The sequence below is a fragment of the Myxocyprinus asiaticus genome, chromosome 45 (assembly GCF_019703515.2).
Source record: "Myxocyprinus asiaticus isolate MX2 ecotype Aquarium Trade chromosome 45, UBuf_Myxa_2, whole genome shotgun sequence".
Classification (NCBI taxonomy): Eukaryota; Metazoa; Chordata; class Actinopteri; order Cypriniformes; family Catostomidae; genus Myxocyprinus; species Myxocyprinus asiaticus.
The window spans coordinates 6,212,461-6,234,672 of NC_059388.1; the positions used below are offsets into that span (position 1 = coordinate 6,212,461).

Consider the following 22,212-nt stretch of genomic DNA (forward strand, 5'->3'; position numbering starts at 1 on the left):
ATGTAACATTACTATTTCTTTATTGAACAAATGGACAAAATGATTTCTACAGAGAATAGTATGTTAGTGGGGATCACTGACATCATCATATAGCCCTTTCAGAAATGTTTCAGAAATACTTTATGGTATTGAAACTATAAATATTTTTACTGACACTGATTTGAGAAGAATCCCGGAAATCGCGAGTCACGACGCTGAAAGGAAACCGAAACTGAATCAGTTGTGCTGTTTCATTTAGCAGTTCGTACGAAACTTAGACCATTTTATGTATATGTATATATATATATATACCTAATGATTATAAATTATTGTTTGTTATAATTTATATTATATAGTGTCTAGAAGGCATTTGGTAAGTAGAATTACACATGTAATTTCAGTATCATGTGATTGATAACCCTGCGCGAGTCCTAATAACAACTCATAGATAGCACGATCGTATTATGGATACATTTTCACACTTAGGCATGATGTGAAACACCTGTCTTTATTATTATTATTATTATTATAAGTGTGAATAAGTCTGAGGAAGAGAAGCAAAGTCATTAAGTTATTATGAAAAAAAAAAGCTGTCACGCTTTAAGTGACACAATTATCAAAGATGAACAGAATCAAAAATGGAATTGTTTCCCCAAAAGTATCTGAAGTTACAGTAAAAAAATAAATAAATAAATAAATAAAAAACGGAATGTATTTGCATTAGATAGCAAACTATCTTAATTTCTGTTTATGGCTAAATTAAGATCTTTAGGTTAAAGACATTCAGAGAACCCTGCATGAAGAAACAAAACAGCATTATTGGCAACATGGCAGCAGGTAAGCCTGTTAATTAATACATTTCTCATTGTAATGTTGGCTCTGGTATTCAGCAAACAATAAACCAAAAAAACGTGTCTGGGAATTTTCTTTTCTGGTCACTAGCGCAACCAAAACTAAATATTTAATAGTTGTCTTTGTTGTCTTTCATTCGTTCGTTCGTTCATTCATACTCAGGTAATCACTATGAGTGGCAGTTGTATGTTGGACAGCGGTGGTCTTCTATCTGTAATGATATTGTCATTGAAACCCATTACTGTCAGCCAGGGGCTACTGGAATCACCATCTACACCAGCATGGGGTGAGTTTAGTCTTCAACAAGTCCTGTTTCCTCACAGAGATCATCAAATTGAGTTTATTGTAATAAGGCTTTACAATGACGGCATTAGGTCCATATTTTTTATATTATTAATTGTTTTCCATTGGTTCAACAGGTCTCTCTATATTGACTTTGATGCTATGACAATCAATGGACCTTATAATAACCTCAGTATACGACGCAACACATTTCTGAACTACAATCAGAAGCAAGAAGTAGGCTGGTACTACAAAGACAACCGTCACTGGTTCGAATATGGATCCCAGGTATAAGTGACCTTCTATCAACCTATCATTTCCCTCTGATTTTAGGTTAGGTTATGGTTAAAGTAGGGTTGAAGGTACACTAAGGTTTCCACATTTTTATATTTTACACTTAAGAATTGAATAGTACTTTAGAAAAACCTGTTCAAAGTGATGTACAAAGATGAAGATTCATGTCATATCAGTGGTCTAGAAAAAGCTGTTTTAATTAACAAGTTAACCTTTTGATCAGTCTTCCCCTTTATTTTCCTTACTCTAAATTCGGCAGGGATCAGGTGGGAACACATCCTCAATTGGAAGTGATTATATAGAGCAACAATACAACAACAACCCAACAGGTTCAGTCCAGTTTACTGCAGGAAACATGACTTACATGGTGGACTTCACTGGTAATTCTTGAAAAACTCTCTTTAACAATTGAGAATTGTGTCAAGGCCCTGACACAACATATTAGCATCATTTATGACAAATGGATGCACTATACATTTAAAATGGCTAACTTGCAGATATAAAAGTTTATTTGTGTTTTTGGAATGTTTTAGCCATGACTCAAACCAATCTGTCCACACACATGACGAGAAAAGTGAGACGGCGACCAAAATTAAATTCAATAGTATCAGACAACAACAGGTATCAACCCCCCCCCCCCCCCCCCCCAAATTTACAGTTTGTGTTAATAATTTGTTTATATAGACTTAATGTGACAATTTATGGAAGAGTGGTTTTGTGGTTATATTGTGGCCATGACAGGATGCACATGGTCAGCAACAATACTCAAATAGACTGTGGCATTCAAGCGATGATTGATTGGTATTAATAGGCCCAAAGTGTGCCAAGAAAACATTCCCCATGGAATGGCAGCCAGCTGGTATGTGATCACCGCTTCGAATCCCGCTCGTGGCGGGTCGAGTAGGACTGGTGACACCCACACCATTACACCACTGCCACCAGCCTGGACTGTTGACACAAGGCAGGTTGGGTCCATGGAATCATGCTGTTGGCGCCAAATTCTGACCCTACCATCTGTGTGCCTCAGCAGAAATCGATATTCATCAGACCAGGCTAAGTTTTTCCAATCTTTAACTGTCCAGTTTTGGCAAGCCTGTGCCCACTGCAGCCTTGGCTTTCTGTTCTTGGCTGACAGAAGTGGAACCGGATGTGGTCTTCTGCTGTTGTAGCCCATCCGCCTCAAGGGTCGATGTGTTGTGCATTCTGATATGCTATTCTGCTCACTACAATTGTACAGAGTGGTTATTTGAGTTAGTCTTTCTGTCAGCTCGAACCAGTCTGGCCGTTCTCCGTTGACTTGTAAATTGTTTGTCAAAGCATTCTAACATGAATTAATAATTTATGTAAGAATGGTTTTATGAATGATTTACACGAAAATTCGCTATGCTAATTTTTAATGAATGAGGCCCAATTTCTTTTTCTTGTGTCGAAAAGTTGAACATCAAACCTTTGTTTTTTTATCGCATGCAGTTCGCCAATGCTGGAATCTCCCACTACAAATTCAACAGATTCATCGACTGAATTCATCTGGGAGTTTAATGGTGATAAAGGCATTTGGACTGAGTACCAGAAACCAGTAAGAAGTTCTGAAGATTTTTTTTAAACCAAAGAAACACTGTCCAAAGAAGCACATCCAAATTCAAAAACTGCATCAGCTTAAATGTTTGAATGTGAAATGTTCCACCAGTCTCACATTTCATTGCACTTTTCGTTTGCAGGGATGTTCTTTGGATAGTGCAGAAATCGAGAGATTGTATCAGCTAAACCCTGAATGCCAGGTTTCATTCACAGCTGGACGATACACTTACACTCTTTACTTTGGTGGTAAGACACATTAAGAGAAATTATAAATAGACAGATTATAGGCCCTTTCCCACAGCTGGAACTAAAACCCATTTTAGGTACTTTTTGAGGAACCATTCAGTTTTCGGCACTTTCGCACATGAGGTACTATAGTTCCTCTTAACCCTTTAGAGGGACTTTTTTGCTCCTACTCTGGGGTAGCTACATTTTGGGAGAAGAAGAACTATGGGAGGTGCTGCAACCTGAGATTGGTCAAACACGTATGATGCACAAAGCAATGAGAAATGCGAAGAGTCGGCAGCCGCCATGAGTAAACAAACTTGTAGCTGCTAGCCTGCTACTCAGAGGATTGCACTAATTTTCCAATTTCCTTAACCGAAATAACATAAAACCAAGTATCCAAAGAGTATCGCCTGTTATACATATTATGTGTGTGCGAGGGGTGGGCAGAGCTGCTGCTGTGACTTCAACGGGAGACACACTTTGAGTTTTTATCGCATCTCTGTGACAGCTGCAGCACTGTACAGAAATAAAGTGATTTCTGTATGACTACATTTAGTTTTTTCTTGTGATAATGGACATAAATAATAAGATGTTTATCAAGAGTGGGTAATTGAGAACTGTAACAAATTTCAACAGAAAGGAGGCGGCGAGAACCGGCTTGACAATATAAATAATCTTTTAATAAAACAAAAAGACACAAACATAAACACATGCAGGTCAGCTGCCCGTAACTCACTCTCTCTCTAACTGCAGCCTCCGGTTGCCTTTATCCCTCTTGAGGGCTCGATTAGCCTGATTAGGGGCTGGGTGTGCAGCATCGTGACCCGGCCCCACCCTCCTCCCTGCCACACTCCTCCCTCCTTTCCTTCATGACGTACACCCCCCCCACCCCGCCTTATGGCCCATCCTGCAGGCAGGGGAGGGAAAAACAACAACAATAAAAAAACGAGAAGGAAAGGCCAACACGGAGCAACAGCAGGAGAGAGAGAGAAAAAAAAAAACGTACTGCTGGTTCTCCGATACACTGTAGCCTGGTCCTCGGCCACTCCTCCACCCTCTAGTGGACGACAGCCGCGCCTCCCCGGGCGGATCGGAGGCAGTCCTCCAGCCCCTGGCGGACGGAACGCACCGCTGCATTTTCAGTGGACGGTAGGGGTCTCCTCTGCCCCTGGCAGTGGCCCTGACCGCTCCAGGCGGTCGGCTAGGAGCCCCTCCTCCCCTCGCGGTCGGCGGCCGTTCCTCCGTTCTCAGGTGGCTGGGCTCCTCCATCCCCCGGCAGATGGCCGCAGCTGCTCCGTTGGGGTGGATGGTAGTGGCGAGGACTCTACTATGCCGTATCCCTCCTCCTTCCCGGGTTTCAGCACCAGTGTAACAAATTTCAGTGGAAAGGAGGCGGCGAGAACCGGCTTGACATATATAAATAATCTTTTAATAAAACAAAAAGACACAAACATAAACACATGCAGGTCAGCTGTCCGTAACTCTCTCTCTCTCTCTCTCTCTCGAACTGTTACCTCCAGTCCCCTTTATCCCTTTCGAGGGCTTGATTAGCCTGATTAGGGGCCGGGTGTGCAGCATCACGACCCGGCCCCACCCTCCTCCCTGCCACAAGAACTATTCTAATTTACATGAGGAAAGCATTGCGTGCCTGTTCCAAGTATTTAGTTTGAGTCCACCTTAGTCGAGTCCGAGTTAGATTCGAAAGGGGGCCGAGTCAGACTCAAGACTGAGTCCATAACAGGCAGAGTCTGAGTGGAGTCCGAGTGAATCTGTTTATGAATCTTAATTAAAATTGTAGTCTCTATCTGCTGGTGTTTGGAAAAATACATACAAATGATTCAACATAGTAGTAATTAGCATTAGCTAAGAAGTTATGTTTCATAATTTGACTAAATGGCACTCCGGTAAAGCTGTTTACATGCAGAACAAAATCAGTGTAATGGGCAAAATTCCACGTGTGCAGATTGGTTTTTGTTTAAACTTTGTAATGTGTCTGCCCAGAGTCATTATACTCACACACACTTCACAAAATACACAACAGCACATCCGTGTCAGTGATAAAATGATGGAGAATTTACCTCTTAAGGCTATTTGATGTACAAAACAAGCCCAGAAGGGACTTGTGACAGAAATCTAGTATTTTTCAGCCTAAGGTGCATTTTATTTACCACAAAAGCACGTCAAGTCGTAACTATCACCAAAATGCAGAATAAGACATTTTTGTCTGCAAGCACTTTTCATGTGGTGTTCATGCTGACGCTGGTGCTGACACCCTGACACGAATCATGAACGCGGCTTCACAATTGCTGTAACAATGCAGATAGCCACAGTCTACTGGCAGATTGATATTGTGGAGGATGAGATTTTAAGAGATTTAATGCTCATTGCAATGAATATGCAACCTTTGTGGGGACTAGTTCTTTCAATTAGTCAAACTCCCACTTAGATTTTGGGAAACATTTAATGTTATTTGAATTGGTGATTGTGGCATGTGGGGCATGGTCATGTGTCAGTCTGCGGGAGAGGGAAAGTGGTATGGCTCGTCACCTGTGCTGCAATTACTCTAACATCCGTCTCCCTCCACTATTCCCCCCAGGTTGGCGAGACAAAAACATGACCATGCCCCCCATGCCACAGTGATATATTAGTGCATTTCTATCTTTTACATATTGTTCTATTTTATTTCCTAAGATGGAAATAAATGCATTTTGACAGGAAAATAAGTAGATATGGTGTCAAATTTCAGCATTTTTTAAAATACACGATTAATCACAATTTATTGATGAAAAAATGTGAGATTAATCGTGATTAAAAATTGTAATCGACTGACAGCAGTAAACAAAAAATTTCGCTGCCCATAAAATCCTTATATTTTATTGTGTAAGATTGAATGTTGTGAATAGTGGAAATATGCTGGAAAAGACGTATTTTAAGCAGCAACATCTTGACTGCACAAATGTTTCCATTAAAGGGGAAAGTATTAGCTGTGTGCAATTTTAACTGTTGTCAGGTCCCTTGCAAAACTGCCTTTTAGTTTAAAGTACATTGGCTACATACCTTTATTTATGTTTTCTTTCCACATGTCAGTAAACATCGGCAGTCATGTTAGCCACCTCGGTAATCAATGTTTTACATTAAGCGTATTGGTTGACTGATTAGTGTGCCTGTGCTCGTGCGTGTGCTCAACACAATGACACAAACTCTAGCTACAAGATCAGGGGGATGCTACAGCTGTATGCAGACATACTGTAGATGCGTTCATTTATTTCTCATTTTCATTATTTTATTTTTGTTTATGCTTTGGACTCGACTGGACTCTGAAAAAGATTTTCCGAATCCCAAAGGCTCGAGTCCAAGTCAAGTCCAAGTAAAATAGTCTGTGACAAGTACATGTACATTGAGTCCTCAAGTACCCCAACTCTACCTGTTACTGCGTGTTTTACTTGCATCAGGATGTCATTTTACAGTCAAAGGGTGAGTTTGTCAGTACAGTATTTTATGTTGAGTCATACTGTAAAAGCCTTAATTGTAAAAGATCATGATAAATAGGTTTATTGTGGGAGTCACGTGATGCCATGCGAGGTTCGGACGTGTGAACGGCGAGCTCTGAGCACTTTGTTAGTTTTAATACTTTTTATGTCATAAACCGGTGAGATTCAATACACCCTGATCCTTAACTGTTCTAGGAAGACAATATGTCAAATAATTCAAAATCCTCGGGCTCTGGAGACATTAAAAGACACTTACGTGCTCAAGCTGACACCCCTGACAAGGCCACGGACAATTAAGCCGATTTGGCCGGAGAAGTGAAGGAAATTCAGCGAGAATTGTTGAACGTGTCGGCAATGCTGACGAAGGTCTTTGCTGACTTGGAGGATCTTGCTGTAATACGTCGATCTATATCTTGTTGTAATACGTCGATCAATCACTGCCATGGAAACGAAATTCACTGAGGTGGTTACAAGAGTGGGAGATGTCGAGAAACAGATAGATTATCTGGAGTCATTGGAGAGGGAATTAGCTGCTAATCCGCTAGCGACCAAGGTGGATTTGGAGCGCGTCTGGGAGAAGTTGGAAGACTTGGAGAATCGTAACCGGCGGAATAATGTCCGAATTTTTGGAATTCCTAAGGACGAAGAAGGTCGGGATATGGTGAAATTCCTGGACGGGCTCTTTCCAAGTCTGCTCGACATAACAGCCATAAGCTGGAAATCGAGCGAGCTCACAGGGTCCAGCTCAGTGATCCGCTGAGGGAGACAGGCCCCGATCAATTCTGGCCAGATTTCTGAGATCATACGATAAAGATCTCGTGTTACATGAGGCGAGGTGTAAAGGAAGGCTTTCTTGGAAGAACCACAGCATTTTCTTGTTCCTAGACTTTGCAAATTCGACAAGAGAGAAACCTGATCGATTCAAGGAATGCTAGAAACTCTTACATCAACAGGAGGTCGCTTTTGCACTGATGTACCCGGCCAAATTGAGTATAGATGCTAAGGATGGCCGTAAAGTATTTACATGTCCCCAGCAAGCGATGTCCTTCATAAAGTCAATGGACTGAGTACGTTATTTTGTGGTACTCACGTTGCAGCCAAATGGACCGACTCACTGAACATCCACTTGATCGTCCGAGGAAGCTTTTTTTTGTTTATTTTTTTGCTGGTTCCGCCTAGCGGCTGGAGTATGTTTTGTGTAGCAGCACTCCTTCGGGACAGTGTTGTGGATGAATCTGCATGTTCTTTGTGCTTATGCCTCCTATTGGTTGGAGTTTGTTTTGTGAAGTATTTCTTGCAGGACATTGGAGTGATTGGGTCATTTGTTGCACTCATGTAGCAGTCGAATGTGCCGGCTCATTGAACATTCGTTTGACTGTCCGAGGAAACTGAACGGCCTTTTTTTTCTTTTTATTATTTATTTTCTGTGTGTGCTTGTTCCGCTAGTGGCTGGATTTTGTTTTGTGTAGGAACACACCTTCAGGACAGTTATGTGGATGAATCTACACGTTGGAGTTTGTTTTAAAAATTATCTTCTGTTGTGTAATTCTGTCTTAAAAAATTTGTATAGAAACACCGAACTTGAGCAATCCGATGGCAAAGTTGTTGCGGGGACTCTTGTAGGCATACATGGACTGTTTGAGTTTAGAGGGATTGACACCGGTTGGTGATGTCGCGGGGTTAATGTGCACGTTTTTCTTTTTTCTGTTTGTTTGGTTCAGGGGGAAGTTTGGGGTTTGATTGTTGCACTAATGTTGGAATGTGGTCTTTATAATTTTATTTTTGACACACAATCTATTTTTTCTAATATGTCAAAATGTCAAATGTTAGTATGAGTGGTTGTCTCTCTCCACGTGGAATGTTAATGGGTTGGGGCACCCCATAAAAAGGAGGAAAGTAATTTCTCTTCTTAAATGTAAGAAATATGATATAGTGTTTCTTCAAGAAACACATCTTTCTTCGCAGGAAGCTGGAAAATTTGGGAAGATATGGGGTGGACATGTTTTCTTTAGTGCTGGCTCAAGTAAGAGCAGGGGAGTCATTACACTGATAAGTAAGCATCTACAATTCAAATGTCTCAAACAGACTAAAGATAAATTAGGATGAGTCATTATTGTTTTAGCAGAAATTCAGGGGCAAAAGTTGATTTTGGCTAATATTTACGCACCTAATGCTGATGATCAGGGATTTTTTATAGATCTTGAAGCACCCCTCATGATATAATATTAGGAGGAGACTTTAATCTATTGATGGACTCAGTCCTTGATCATAGTGAAGCAAAAGTGTGTAAACCCCCTAGAGCAATACTGACGCTTCACAGAATGTGTAAAAATCTTGGACTTACAGATATTTGGAGACTTTTGAACCCATCTGGTAGGGACTATACATTTTTTTTCATCAGTCCATAATATTTATTCTAGAATAGATTTTTTTATATATATCTAAGTCCCTCATTTCATCTGCACAATTGGAAACATCTTAGTGGCAAATCACGCCTTGGTGAGTTTAGGTATTGCCACATACAGAGAAAAAGAAATCATATAGTTGCCGCTTTAATGTATCCCTTTTGCAAAATCCTGAATTTCAACAAATGTTAAAGGCTGAAATCAATGTTTATATGGAGACCAACTGGTCCTCAGTATCCTATGTGGGCATGGCTTGGGAGGCACTTAAGGCGGTTCTTAGGGGTCAGATCATACAGTATGCCTCATTCATCAAAAAATCTAAAGCACAAGAACTTGTGGAGTTGGAAGGGAATATTAAAAGTGCAGAGGCAGAGCTGAAGCGCCGAATGTCATCTGATGGCCTCCGAGAATTGACCCGATTGAAATATAGATATAATACTATTTTGTTGCGGAAGGTGGAGTTTTGGTTATTCAGGGCAAGACAGTCATACTTTGAGTTGGGGGACAAAGCAGAGAAGCTTTTGGCTAGAAATATAAAGCAGAGAGAGTCTTTTTCTACCATTCCCTCAGTGAAATCTGCTGGTGGTGAAATATTTACCTCGGCCATTGATATTAATAATGCTTTTAAAGAACTCGATTTCTATAGTTCCACATCTTCGTCTACTGATGAGGATATTAGAAACTTTATGGAACCATTAGATCTTCCTAAACTAAAAGTCCCTACCTACTGGCAAGGCTCCGGGGTCAGATGGTTTTGCCGCAGAATTTTTTAGATCCTATGCTACAGAACTGGCTCCACTTTTGTTAGAAGTTTATACTGAATCATTAAAGAATGGAAAGCGTCCTCCAACCATGACACAAGCCCGGATCAGTCTGATTCTTAAAAAGGATAAAGTGTAAAAGTTACCGTCCAATCTCCCTGATCCAACTAGATGCAAAATGTTTTGTCAAAAATTTTGGCTAACCGATTAAGTAAGGTTATGACATCTCTTATACATATAGATCAGGTGGGGTTTATTCAGGCGATAAGAAAGGAGGATGATTTTCCAGGGGTGGTTGTGGGAGGTGTGGCGCATAAGCTTCTGCTTTATGCAGATGATATTTTATTATTTGTCTCTGAACCTATTAGATCTATGCCTTGCCTCCACAGAATTATTCATTCCTTTTCCAAGTTCTCAGGATACAAATTCAATTGGTCTAAATCCGTAGCTTTGGCTCTGACAGCGTACTGTCCAGTAATGGCTTTCCAGCTGGGCACCTTCCAGTGGCCCAAACAGGGCATTAAGTATTTGGGCATTTTATTCCCAGCAAATTTGTCTGATTTAGTTAGTGTTAATTTTGACCCTTTAATAAAAAGTTTTTCGAGCGATGTGGACAGGTGGGCTTCATTACATTTATCGATGATTGGGAAGGTTAATGTTATTAAAATGAATTGTATTCCAAAATTTAACTACCTGCTACAATCTCACTGTAGATGTTAAAATTGCATTTTAATAAGTTACATAGGCCAATAGACAAAGGTGGGCTAGGCCTACCCAAGATTTTGTTTTATTACTATGCGTTCAGTCTCAGACATTTGACTCGTTGTTCACTTCCACCTGAGAGAGCCCCTCCCTGGTTTGTTATTGAACAGGCAGTTCTTGCCCCTATTTCGCCATTACAAAGCATCTCTATCAAACTAATCGGAAAAGTTAAGTTACACCCCGTTATTTCGCATTTATACTCGGTATGGACTAAAGTGTACAGATTGTTTAAATTGGACACTTATTTAAATGTTGCCTCGAGCATATGGCAGAACCTAACTGTGCCACCTGCTTTGTACTATTTTTGGGAGTAGCACACAACCCCCTAAGGAGGCAGATGCTTTACTCTCTCCACACCCCACCCGAGAGCCCTCCAAAAACTCCAAATACCTGCCCCATTTCCGTATAAACAAATCCAAGCCACCCTGTCTTTCCGATGACACCTCCTCATAAGCTGTCACCCTCCCCACCTCCGTGCACCACTCCGGATATGGGGGCGCACCAGCTAAACTCCAACCCCTCAAAATAACCTGCCTGGCAATCAACACACAGGTCAGATCCCAGTTCTCAATATGGCCATCCCCCACATCAATGACCGCCCCATCGCCCAGAACACAAAGTCTGGGGCAAAACGAAACCCGAGTGCCAACCACGTTGCGCACAAAATTCTGAACCTTTGACCAGAATTTCTGGATCTTGACACACCACCAAAAAACATGGGCCATGTCTCCATCCTCCTATTGGTATCTCCAGCAGGTGGGTGTGTCTTTAAGACCAAGCCTATACAGTAAAATTTTGAATTGTATAAGACGCACCCTTGCACCTCTAAATGCAGACTTTACATTTTTTAGGATCCTAGCCCACACCCCCTCCCCCAATGTCAAGTTTAGATCTTTCTCCCATAATCTTTTGAGAGAATTCAAAGTTCCGTCCCCCAGACTCTGAATTAGCAGAGAGTAATACACTGATGCCTCATGACCTTCCCAAAAGCAGCAATCACCACTCCCAGAGTATCCGCCGCTTTAGGGGGGTGCATGCCACTCCCAAAAACAGTGCAGAGTAGGTGGCGAAGCTGTAAATACTTATAAAACTGAGATCTGGGAATGCCAAAATGTTGAACCAAATTTTCAAAAGGTCTCAATACTCCACCCTCATATAGATCACCGAGTGCATTAACCCCCCTCACAATCCAATCTGACCAACAGAAAGGGGACTTATTAATACATAGTTTAGGGCTCAGCTATATGCTTGAGGCTAAGTTTAAATAAATATCCGAATTAACTCTGGACACTTTTGTCCATATCGAGTGCAAATGCAAAATAACGGGGTGTGACTTAACCTCTCTGGCTAGTTTGATCAAAAGGCTTTGCAGTGGCGAGATAGGGGCAAGAAATTCCTTTTCAATACAAAACCAGGGAGGGCCTCTCTCAGGTGGAAGTGACCAATGAGCCAAATGTCTGAGACCGAATGCATAATAATAAAACAAAATGTTGGGTAGGCCTAACCCACCTTTGTCAATCGGCCTATGTAACTTATTGAAATTTAACCTGGGACGTTTACCATTCCAAATAAAGGACTTAACTATGCTATCAAATTGCTTGAAATAAGAGAGGGGGACATCTACAGGGAGAGACTGTAGCAGGTAGTTGAATTTTGGAAAACAATTCATTTTAATAACATTAACTTTCCCAATCATCGATAAATGTAATTAAGCCCACCTGTCCACATCATTCGAAAACCTTTTTATTAAGGGATCAAAATTAACTCTGACTAAACCAGACAAATTTGCTGGGAATAAAATTCCCAAATACTTAATGCCCTGTTTGGAATACTATAACATATTTCTTACGTTTAAGAAAAGAAATAACCTTCCTTCTTTTTATGGGGTGCCCCAATCCATTCACATTCCATGTGGAGAGAGATAGTACATTCATACCAACATTCAATATTTTGATATAATAGAAAAAATAAATTGTGTGCCAAAAACAAAATGATGAAGACCACATTTCAACATCAATGCAACAATAAAACCCTGAACCTCCCCCCAAACAAAACAAACAGAAAAAAGAAAAACGTGTGCATTGGCGCCAATCCCTTAAAACTCAAAGAGTCTATGTATGCCTACAAGAGCCCCCGTGATAACTTTGCTATCGGATTGCTCAATTTTGCCTCACAAATTTGTAAGGTAAAATTACATAACATCAAATATTTTGTAAAACAAACCCCAGCCAATAGGCAGAATAAACACAAAGAACATGCAGACTCATTCACAGAACTGGCGCAACACAAGATCTTTATCGGATGATTTCAAAAATGTGGCCAGAATCGATCGGGACCTTCCTCCCTCAGCAGATCTGTGAGCTGGGACTCTGTGAGCTCACTTGATTTCCAGCTTGTGGCCTGTTATGTCGAGCAGACTCGGGAAAAGCTTGTCTAGGAATTTCACCATATCTCTGCCTTCCTCATGCTTAGGAATTCCAACAATTCGAATGTTATTCCTGCGGCTTCTATTCTCAAGATCTTCAAGCTTTTCAAGAACACATTCCAAATCAACTTTGGTCACGGGCAGATTAGCGGCCAATTGCCTCCAAATAATCGATTCGTTTTTCAACATGTCACTCTTGTGACTAGCTCAGAGAATTTTTTTCCATCGCCGTAATCGATCGATGTATTACAGCAAGATCCTCCAAGTCCGCAAGTACCTTCGTCAACATCACCGACATGTTGGACAGTTGACGCTGGATTCTTTCTCCTGCCTCGCCATCCAAATTGAGTCCCCTGTCCACAGGCCTGTCTGGGCTTTCATCTTGAACCCGTAAGTGTCTTTTAATGTCTCCAGAGCCCAAGGATTTTGACTCCTTTGCCATATTTACCTCGAACAGTAAATGTGTAACTGGGTGTATCGAATTTCACGATTATATTATGAAAATAATTTTAAAAAATTAGCAAAGTGCGCAAAGCTGTCTCTCACACGTCTGCCCTTCGCATGGCGTCACCGTACTCCACTATATCATATTTCTTACGCTTAAGAAAAGAAACAACCTTCCTTCTTTTTATGGGGTGCCCCAACCCATTTACATTCAATGTGGAGAAAGACAATCCACTCATACTAACATTTGACATTTTGATATAGTAGAAAAAATAAATTGTGTGTCAAAAACAAGATTATATAGACCACATTCCCCATTAGCGAAACAATCAAACCCCGAACTTTCCCCCGAACAAAACAAACAGAAAAAAGAAAAATGTGCGCATTAACCCCGCGCACGAAAGCCAATAGGAAGAATGAACACAAAGAATGTGTAGACTCATTCACAGAAATGTCACAAAGGTGTGATCTTCCACAAAAAAAATTCCAGCTGATATAAAACCGTTCAGATTCCTCAGACAGACAAACGAATGTTCAGTGAGCCAGCTGTTGTGAGTTCAGCGGATGACGTAATCATTCCAATGTCCCGTAAAAATACCTCCTACTTTTTTTTTTTTTTAAATAGTATGTGAAACAGTAAATGTTTCAAACAGCAGTATGCTACAGAATTGAACTTAACTTCATTATCCTAGTATCCTAATATCCTAGTATGCTATCCTGAACATAGTCACTATCTTCATTACTTTTCTGCAGGGATGTATCAAGTAAATAATAAGTTTGGTACAAAAAGACAAGTGAGAAGAATAGACAGCGGAGTCCAGCAAACCAACAGGTATGAATCCAAGAGTGATCGTAGCCAGTCTCATAATATCATCTTAAATTGGACCAGGTTATGTACAAAAAAAATCAAACATTTTGGACTTATCATTAAAAGTAAAGTGTTATGAATGCATTACAATGAACGATTTTCTTTCATTTTTATGATCATAGTGCATTTTCACAAGCTCGCTGGCAGTTCCAAGACGTGGACGGCAACTGGAAGGACTACTCTAAAGTAAAAGAAACTAAAAACATTTTGACCAGTACAGCTGCACCATACTGATGAACTGAACACTGAATACACACCTAATGCATTGTAGTCTGTTTCATAAACTTGATGGACTTTGTCGTTTGTGTAGGGTGGTTCCCGGGGTCATTGCAGTGTGTCAAGTCAAGATATTGAGGCTCAGTATCAACAGGACTCTGCTGGGACAGTAAAATTCTGGACAGGCAGGTTCCACTATGAGCTGGACTTCTCAGGTGTGTGCATGTTCAAACTAAAACAAATACTTTGTCTTTTGTTCAAATCTTTTTTATTAAATCAAGTCATGTTTGGTGTGGACATATTTGATCTGTTATTTTCATTTTTGCATTTTGTTGCAGACATGTCCCAGACAAACCTATCTAACCACACTAGGAGACGTGTGCGCCGCCTTCAACAATAAAATCTCACCTGCCTATTCTTATGTTTACTTGTATATTTATGTGCATGTTCTCAGGATGCCAGTTAAATGGATAGTTCACCCAAACATCATTTACACACCTTCATGTCACTCTAAACCCATATGTCAAACACAAAAAGAGAAATTTGAATTACTGTTGTCTATGCTCTTTTCCTTGCACTGAATGGGGACAGAAGCTTTCAGGCTTCAAAAAGAATGCATAAGTACCATGAAAGTATCACAAAAGTGCACTAATCCAGGTCATCTAAACTTATACAATAGCTTTGTTTGAGGAACACACCAGAATTTAAGTGATTATTCACTAAAAATCTTGATTTTGGCTCTAGCTCTAGAGAAAAGTAGTGATGTCTGATTCGTGAATGAATCATTCTTTCGACTTGGGTCTTTTCAATGAATCAGTTGAAACCAATCTCATAAATTTCACTGTGTTTCTCACACAAAGCTATCGTATAGCTTCAGAAGACTTGGAATGCAGTGCAAATGGGCAACTTTTATGATATAACATGTTTGGAGCGACATGAGGGTGTGTAAATGATGACAGAATTTTCATTTTTGGATGAACGAACCCTTTAACTTCAGAATGTCTAATGCCCATTCTTAACTTTAATAGCCACTGCCTGTATATGCTAATCAAATTATGTTTTGCTTTATTTGTCCAGACTAACTTATAGATAGTGTATGTGCATAGAATTGTTTAACTGCCATTATATGTGATAGTGGCTTTCACCATTTTTCTGAAGCCAATGGCACAATGTTTTTTTCGGTTATGGGATTAATTATGCAAAATATACTGTATATAGAACAGGTAAAGGGACATGTTTTTTATTTGCAGTGCTAGTAAACCATGGTGTGGTTCTGTTTTTAACCTTGTGCGACCCCACGTACACATGCGTGGACATTGCATTTTGGCTTTGCTATAGGCAATACATAATTTAAATTCATTTAAACCAACTCATCTCAGTTCAGGAGATTCTATGCTGTCAGTAAAGGGTTAAACTTTGGGAAAAACGGCAACAAAACTACACCTGGTAAGAAACCTAATTAAGTTTTTACATTGAGTCTCTAGTATCATCCGATATGCCATTTTTAAAATTTGAGCAATTTATCACGAAATGCCATGCTGTTAAACACAATGTACATTAATGTGTACTTTAGCACTTTTTTTCCCTTATAAATCTTATATTTACTGTGTATTAGTCAAGACATTTTTATTTGTAAAGTGCTTTACACAAATCGTTTCAAAGCAGCTTTACAGAAAATCATGCATTAACGGAAAATGAAACTAATATCTATAAAGTCTTAGTCATCATTGTGTAGTTTGATTAAATATGATTGTAAATTGTGTATAAAAATAAATAATTATAAAATAATTGTATTTAGAACCCCAGTGAGCAAGCCGAAGGCAACTGTGGCAAGGAACACAAAACTCCATAAACTGTTGGTTAATGAAGAAAAATAATCTTGGGAGAAACCAGGCTCACTGCGGGGGCCAGTTCCCCTCTGGCTAAACAGCATGAATATAATGCCAATATTAGTTATTTATGTGCAGTGCAAGTTATGGTTTAAAATTTGCAAACTAAGTTAGTGTTAAGAGCCAATGTTTAAACAAAGATTAATGACTAATATCTTTGAAGTTCATCCTGGATTAACTGCAGAAGTTCATACAGATGCATTGTCCTTTGTTAGTTGGTCGATGAAGGCTTTTGTTGGCAATAGTCTATGTATTCCATTTTAAGAGTGTAGTCCATCATTAGACCAAGGTGATGCAGGTGATGCTCCTCAGAGATCAGTGAGGTGCATCGCAGTTCAACCAGCAGGTCATTTCGGTAAGGTCTATCCTACGTCCAAGGGTCAGGCAGTGGAAAATGAAGTATCCCATGTCTTATGGTTGAAGTTGGCATCAGTTCATCCCCTGAAGTCCATCATAATATACTGAAGTGATGTCTGGCTGGCACCGGCTGCATTTAGTCATCATCACTCAGAGACACGTAGCAGTGGAGTCCGACACAAAGCAGGAACGGAGCTGGATTTGGCTGGAATTTTGCGATTGTAATGAACGTGATGGAATATAGCATGGTAGAAGGTCACTTAAGTACTGCGGAGCTAGACCATTTAAAGCTTTGAATGTAGTTGACAAAATTTTTAAAATGAATATGAAATTTAATAGGTAATGAAATGATGACAAAATGGGGCTAATATGATCATATTTCTTGGTTCTAGTCAGCACTCTGGCTGCTGCATTTTGAACCAATTTAAGTTTATTTATTGAACTTGCAGGACATCCTCCCAGTAATGCATTACAAAAATTTAGTCTTGAGGTCATGAACGCATTAATTTGTCATGTCGTAATTTAGGAATAATTGTAAGGTGAAAGAATGCTGTTCTACAAACATTGGACATTTTCAAAGGACAGATTGGTATCAAATATAACACCAAAGATCTTTGCTATAGAAGACGATGTAACAGCACATCCATCAAGAGTCAAATTATATCTTTGCGGCTTATTTTTAGAGGTTTTTGGTCCAATAATTACTACCTCTGTTTTGTCGGAATTGAGTAGAAGGACATTTCTGGCCATCCAATCTTTGATTTCACTGATACACTCTGCTAATTTTGAGAATTGTGAAATTTCATCGGGTTTCAAAGAAATATAAAGTTGGGTATCGTCGGCATAACAGTGGAAACTTATTCCATGATTTCTGATAATATCTCCCAGGGGAAGCATACAGTGGTGTGAAAAAGTGTTTGCCCCCTTCCTGATTTCTTATTTTTTTGCATGTTTGTCACACTTAAATGTTTCAGATCATCAAACAAGTTTAAATATTAAAAAAAGATAACACAATGTCAAACGTCAAAGATAACACAAGTAAACACAAAATGCAGTTTTTAAATGAAGGTTGTTATTATTAAGGGAAAACAAAATCCAAACCTACATGGCCCTGTGTGAAAAAGTGATTGCCCCCTAAACCTAATAACTGGTTGGGCCACTCTTAGCAGCAACAACTGCAATCAAGCGTTTGCGATAACTTGCAATGAGTCTTTTACAGCGCTGTGGAGGAATTTTGGCCCACTCATCTTTGCAGAATTGTTGTAATTCAGCCACATTGGAGGGTTTTCGAGCATGAACTGCCTTTTTAAGGTCATGCCACAGCATCTCAATAGGATTCAGGTCAGGACTTTGACTAGGCCACTCCAAAGTCTCCATTTTGTTTTTCTTCAGCCATTCAGAGGTGGACTTGCTGGTGTGTTTTGGATCATTGTCCTGCTGCAGAACCCAAGTTCGCTTCAGCTTGAGGTCACGAACAGATGGACGGACATTCTCCTTCAGGATTTTTTGGTAGGCAGCAGAATTCATGGTTCCATTTATCACAGCAAGTCTTCCAGGTCCTGAAGCAGCAAAACAGCCCCAGACCATCACACTACCACCACCATATTTTACTTTTGGTGTGATGTTCTTTTTCTGAAATGCGGTGTTACTTTAACGCCAGATGTAATGGGACACACACCTTCCAAAAAGCTCAACTTTTGTCTCGTCAGTCCACAGAGTATTTTCCCAAAGTCTTGGGGGTCATCAAGATGTTTTCTGGCAAAAATGAGACGAGTCTTAATGTTCTTTTTGCTCAGCAGTGGTTTTCATCTTGGAACTCTGCCATGCAGGCCATTTTTGACCAGTCTCTTTCTTATGGTGGAGTCATGAACACTGACCTTAACTGAGGCAAGTGAGGCCTGCAGTTCTTTGGATGTTGTTGTGGGGTCTTTTGTGACCTCTTGGATGAGTCGTCGCTGCGCTCAACCCAAAGCTTTAGAAATGGCTTTATAACCTTTTCCAGACTGATAGATTTCAATTACTTTCTTTCTCATTTGTTCCTGAATTTCTTTGGATCTCGGCATGATGTCTAGCTTTTGAAGATCTTTTGGTCTACTTCACTTTGTCAGGCAGGTCCTATTTAAGTGATTTCTTGATTGAGAACAGGTGTGGCAGTAATCAGGCCTGGGTGTGGCTAGAGAAATTGAACTCAGGTGTGATAAACCACAGTTATGTTTTAACAGGTGGGGCAAACACTTTTTCACACAGGGCCATGTAGGTTTGGATTTTGTTTTCCCTTAATAATAACAACCTTCATTTAAAAACTGCATTTTGTGTTTACTTGTGTTATCTTTGACTAATATTTAAACTTGTTTGATGATCTGAAACATTTAAGTGTGACAAACATGCAAAAAAATAAGAAATTAGGAAGGGGGCAAACACTTTTTCACACCACTGTATATAAGGAGAAAAGCAGAGGCCCTAAAACTGATCCCTGTGGCACTCCATACATTTTCTGCTAAATAGGACGTAAACCATGCTAATTCAAGTCCACAAATGCTAACATAATTCTCAAGCCTGTTCAAGAGAATGTTGTGATCTATGGTGTCAAAGGCAGCACTAAGATCTAAAAGCACTAGAAGAGAAATGCAGCCGCGATCAGATGATAAGAGGAAGTCATTTGTAACTCTGATAAGTGCAGTCTCTGTAATGTGATGGGGCCTAAATCCTGACTGAAATTGTTCATATATACTATTTCTCTGTAGAAATGAACAGAGTTGGGAGGACAATACCTTGTATTTTCGACATAAACAGGAGATTTGAAATTGGTCTATAATTAGCCAATTCTCAAGGATCAAGCTGTGGCTTCTTAATAAGCAGTTTGATAACTGAACTATCAAGAGTGCTAGAGAAGACTGTATTTATATTTACTGTTATTACTTCAAGTTCTTCTAGATTTTTTGGTTTACTGAGTAAATGAGATAAATCTGGAAGATTATTAGTGAAGCTATCTTTAGTGGTCGAAAGAATAGTTCTACCTGAACAATAGCGTAGTGTAGACTGAGTGACATTAGCTGATTGCAGCATACAAGAGACGAGGTAATGATCTGAGATGTCATCGCTCTGTGGCAGAATTTCTATAGTATCAACATCAACTCCATATGACAGAATTAAATCTAGCATATGATTATGGCAATGAGTTCTGTCACATTTTGACTCCAAGAGAGTTGAGAATATCGATAAATGCTAATCCCAATGTTTCATATTCATTATCTGTGTGAATGTTGAAGTTTCTAACAATTCAAGCTCTATCCACATTAACTACTAGATCTGATAGAAAATGTGCAAATTCACCAAGGAAATCAGAATATGGTCCGGGTGATCTACTGTAGCAAGGGTAAAAGACGACAGAGATTTATTTATTTATTTTTTAATCTGACCTTGTCACATTAAGCATTATTTGTTCAAAAGAATTAAACTTATATCCTGTCCTCTGAGTAACACCAAACACTTCACTTTAAATTGCAGCAACACCTCCTCCTCCTCGACCCTTCAGACGAGGCTCATGTTTATAACAATAACCTGGTGGAGTAGATTCATTTAAACTAATATATTCATCCGGTTTAAACCAGGTTTCAGTCAAACAGAGCACATCCAAACTATGAACTGTAATAATTTCATTTACAATTAGTGCTTTGTTTGAAAGTTTAATTTTTCCTTAATCAAATTTTTTTCTAAATGATTTAGTGAGGGGTTTGTGTTTTGTAGTTCGGGAAACAGACACAGTCTCTATGTGTAGTTTATGTGACCTGTGTGATGTCTCAAGGCAGCTTGCAGACATTCGGATTAGCCAGTTTGTCTGCTTCCTGACCTGAGCCCCAGTTAATTCAAATACTATCATTATTAAGACTAGCAAATTACTAGAGAGGAGAGTGGCACCTTCTCTGGAGAGATGGAGTCTGTCTCTCTTTAGCAGGTCAGGTCTACCCCAAAAACTCTTCCAATTGTCTATGAATCCTATGCTATTCTATGGACACCTCTCAGACATCCAGCCATTCAGTGACACTAATCTACTATAAACTTCGCCACCACAATGAGCAGGGAGGGGGCCGGAGCATATTACAGTGTCTGATATCGTTTTTGCAAGTTCACACACCTCTTTAACATTATCTATAGTCATCATTAGTGCTGACATGAATAACAATTTTAGAAAATCTACGTTTATCATTAGCCAGCACTTGTAAATTTGATCTGATGTCAAACGCCCGAGCCCCTGAAATGCATTTAACAATAGTGGCTGGAGTCTCAATTTCCACGTTTCTTACAATAGAATCTCCTATAACAAGGGTGCTTTCAACAAGATTCTCAGTGGGTGCATCACTGAGTGGGGAGAATCAATTGGAAACCATAACAGGAACGGGAGAGTGGTGTCGCTTTGATGAGAAAATATGCTGCCGAGACGTCACACAAACACCCTGCTGCATGGGCTCTACAGCTGCATGGGCTCTACAGCATAGTGTGTGTGTTGCTCACTGTACTACCCGCATCTGAAACAGTATCTAGCGGCTCCTCTTTCTCACTGACCTCCACTAGCGTTTGGATGCGTGTCTCATTAACCTTCTCCATCAGCCTGACTAATTCCTTACATTTATCACATGTAAACCCCTCACTGCTGATGGAAGAAGCTATAGTAAACATGTGGCATGCAATGCAGGAAGCAATAATATGAGTGGATGCCAAGACTTACAACAATTGTTTGTTGTTATGGTTGTTCTTGAACAGCGAGGGTTTGAGATCAATGTGAATCCCTCACACAATTGTTTGCTGTTGTTGTGGCGGTTCCTGATCAGCAGATGTTTGTGATTGATGCAATAATCTGTGTAAAACATAGAAGAGTAAATTATGCATTATTACACCGAGAATCACTGGGTTCATCCAAAAGCTGAAAAATGTTGCTTTCAGAGGCTTTATATGGAGTTAGGATGAAAATAAGGTGCATTTTGAACTGTTCCGAGACCAGTGCAGACAGACAGCACACTGGAGGTTGTCATTCACTGAATAGGGAGTAAGGGAACTCTTTATGCAGCTAAGTGCATTCAATCCAAACTTCCTATCAAAAGTTCAGTTTCAGGCTGCAGATGATGTTTGAACCACTCAACATGTTTGGCAGACATGGGACAGTGGTAATCAATACATAGATTCAGAATTTATAATGTATAATTTTATTTGAACATGGTTTGTAGTGATTGGATAATGCTAGCCATTACATTTACTCAAACTTAATCATGCTAATTTCTGAAGTAATGTCTTTAACATCTCAAAAACATGAATAACCAACACTCCTAGAAACAAATAATTTGCTAAAAAAAAATATCTAACTTTCTATAGCTTGGTATTGTATA

At 39.7% G+C, this 22,212-nt stretch overlaps 1 protein-coding gene across 1 annotated transcript; it reads left to right on the top strand.

Moving 5' to 3' along the window:
• The first annotated feature begins 205 nt into the window (after positions 1–205).
• Positions 206–16,300, top strand: si:ch211-244b2.3 (uncharacterized protein LOC557230 homolog). Its single transcript, XM_051688579.1, has 12 exons — positions 206–352; positions 744–816; positions 994–1,117; positions 1,251–1,401; positions 1,667–1,787; positions 1,941–2,028; positions 2,878–2,983; positions 3,126–3,231; positions 14,255–14,333; positions 14,492–14,555; positions 14,680–14,800; positions 14,924–16,300. The coding sequence occupies exons 2-12, from the start codon at positions 777–779 to the stop codon at positions 14,983–14,985; spliced, it is 1,062 nt and encodes a 353-aa protein (XP_051544539.1). The 5' UTR covers positions 206–352; positions 744–776; the 3' UTR covers positions 14,986–16,300.
• Positions 16,301–22,212: the final 5,912 nt, after the last annotated feature.

Coding starts and splice junctions, on each gene's coding strand:
- si:ch211-244b2.3 (XM_051688579.1), top strand. CDS start 777: ATGAAGAAACAAAACAGCATTATTGGCAACATGGCAGCAG. Junction 817..993: donor TATTGGCAACATGGCAGCAG/GTAAGCCTGTTA, acceptor ATTCATACTCAG/GTAATCACTATGAGTGGCAG. Junction 1,788..1,940: donor TTACATGGTGGACTTCACTG/GTAATTCTTGAA, acceptor GGAATGTTTTAG/CCATGACTCAAACCAATCTG.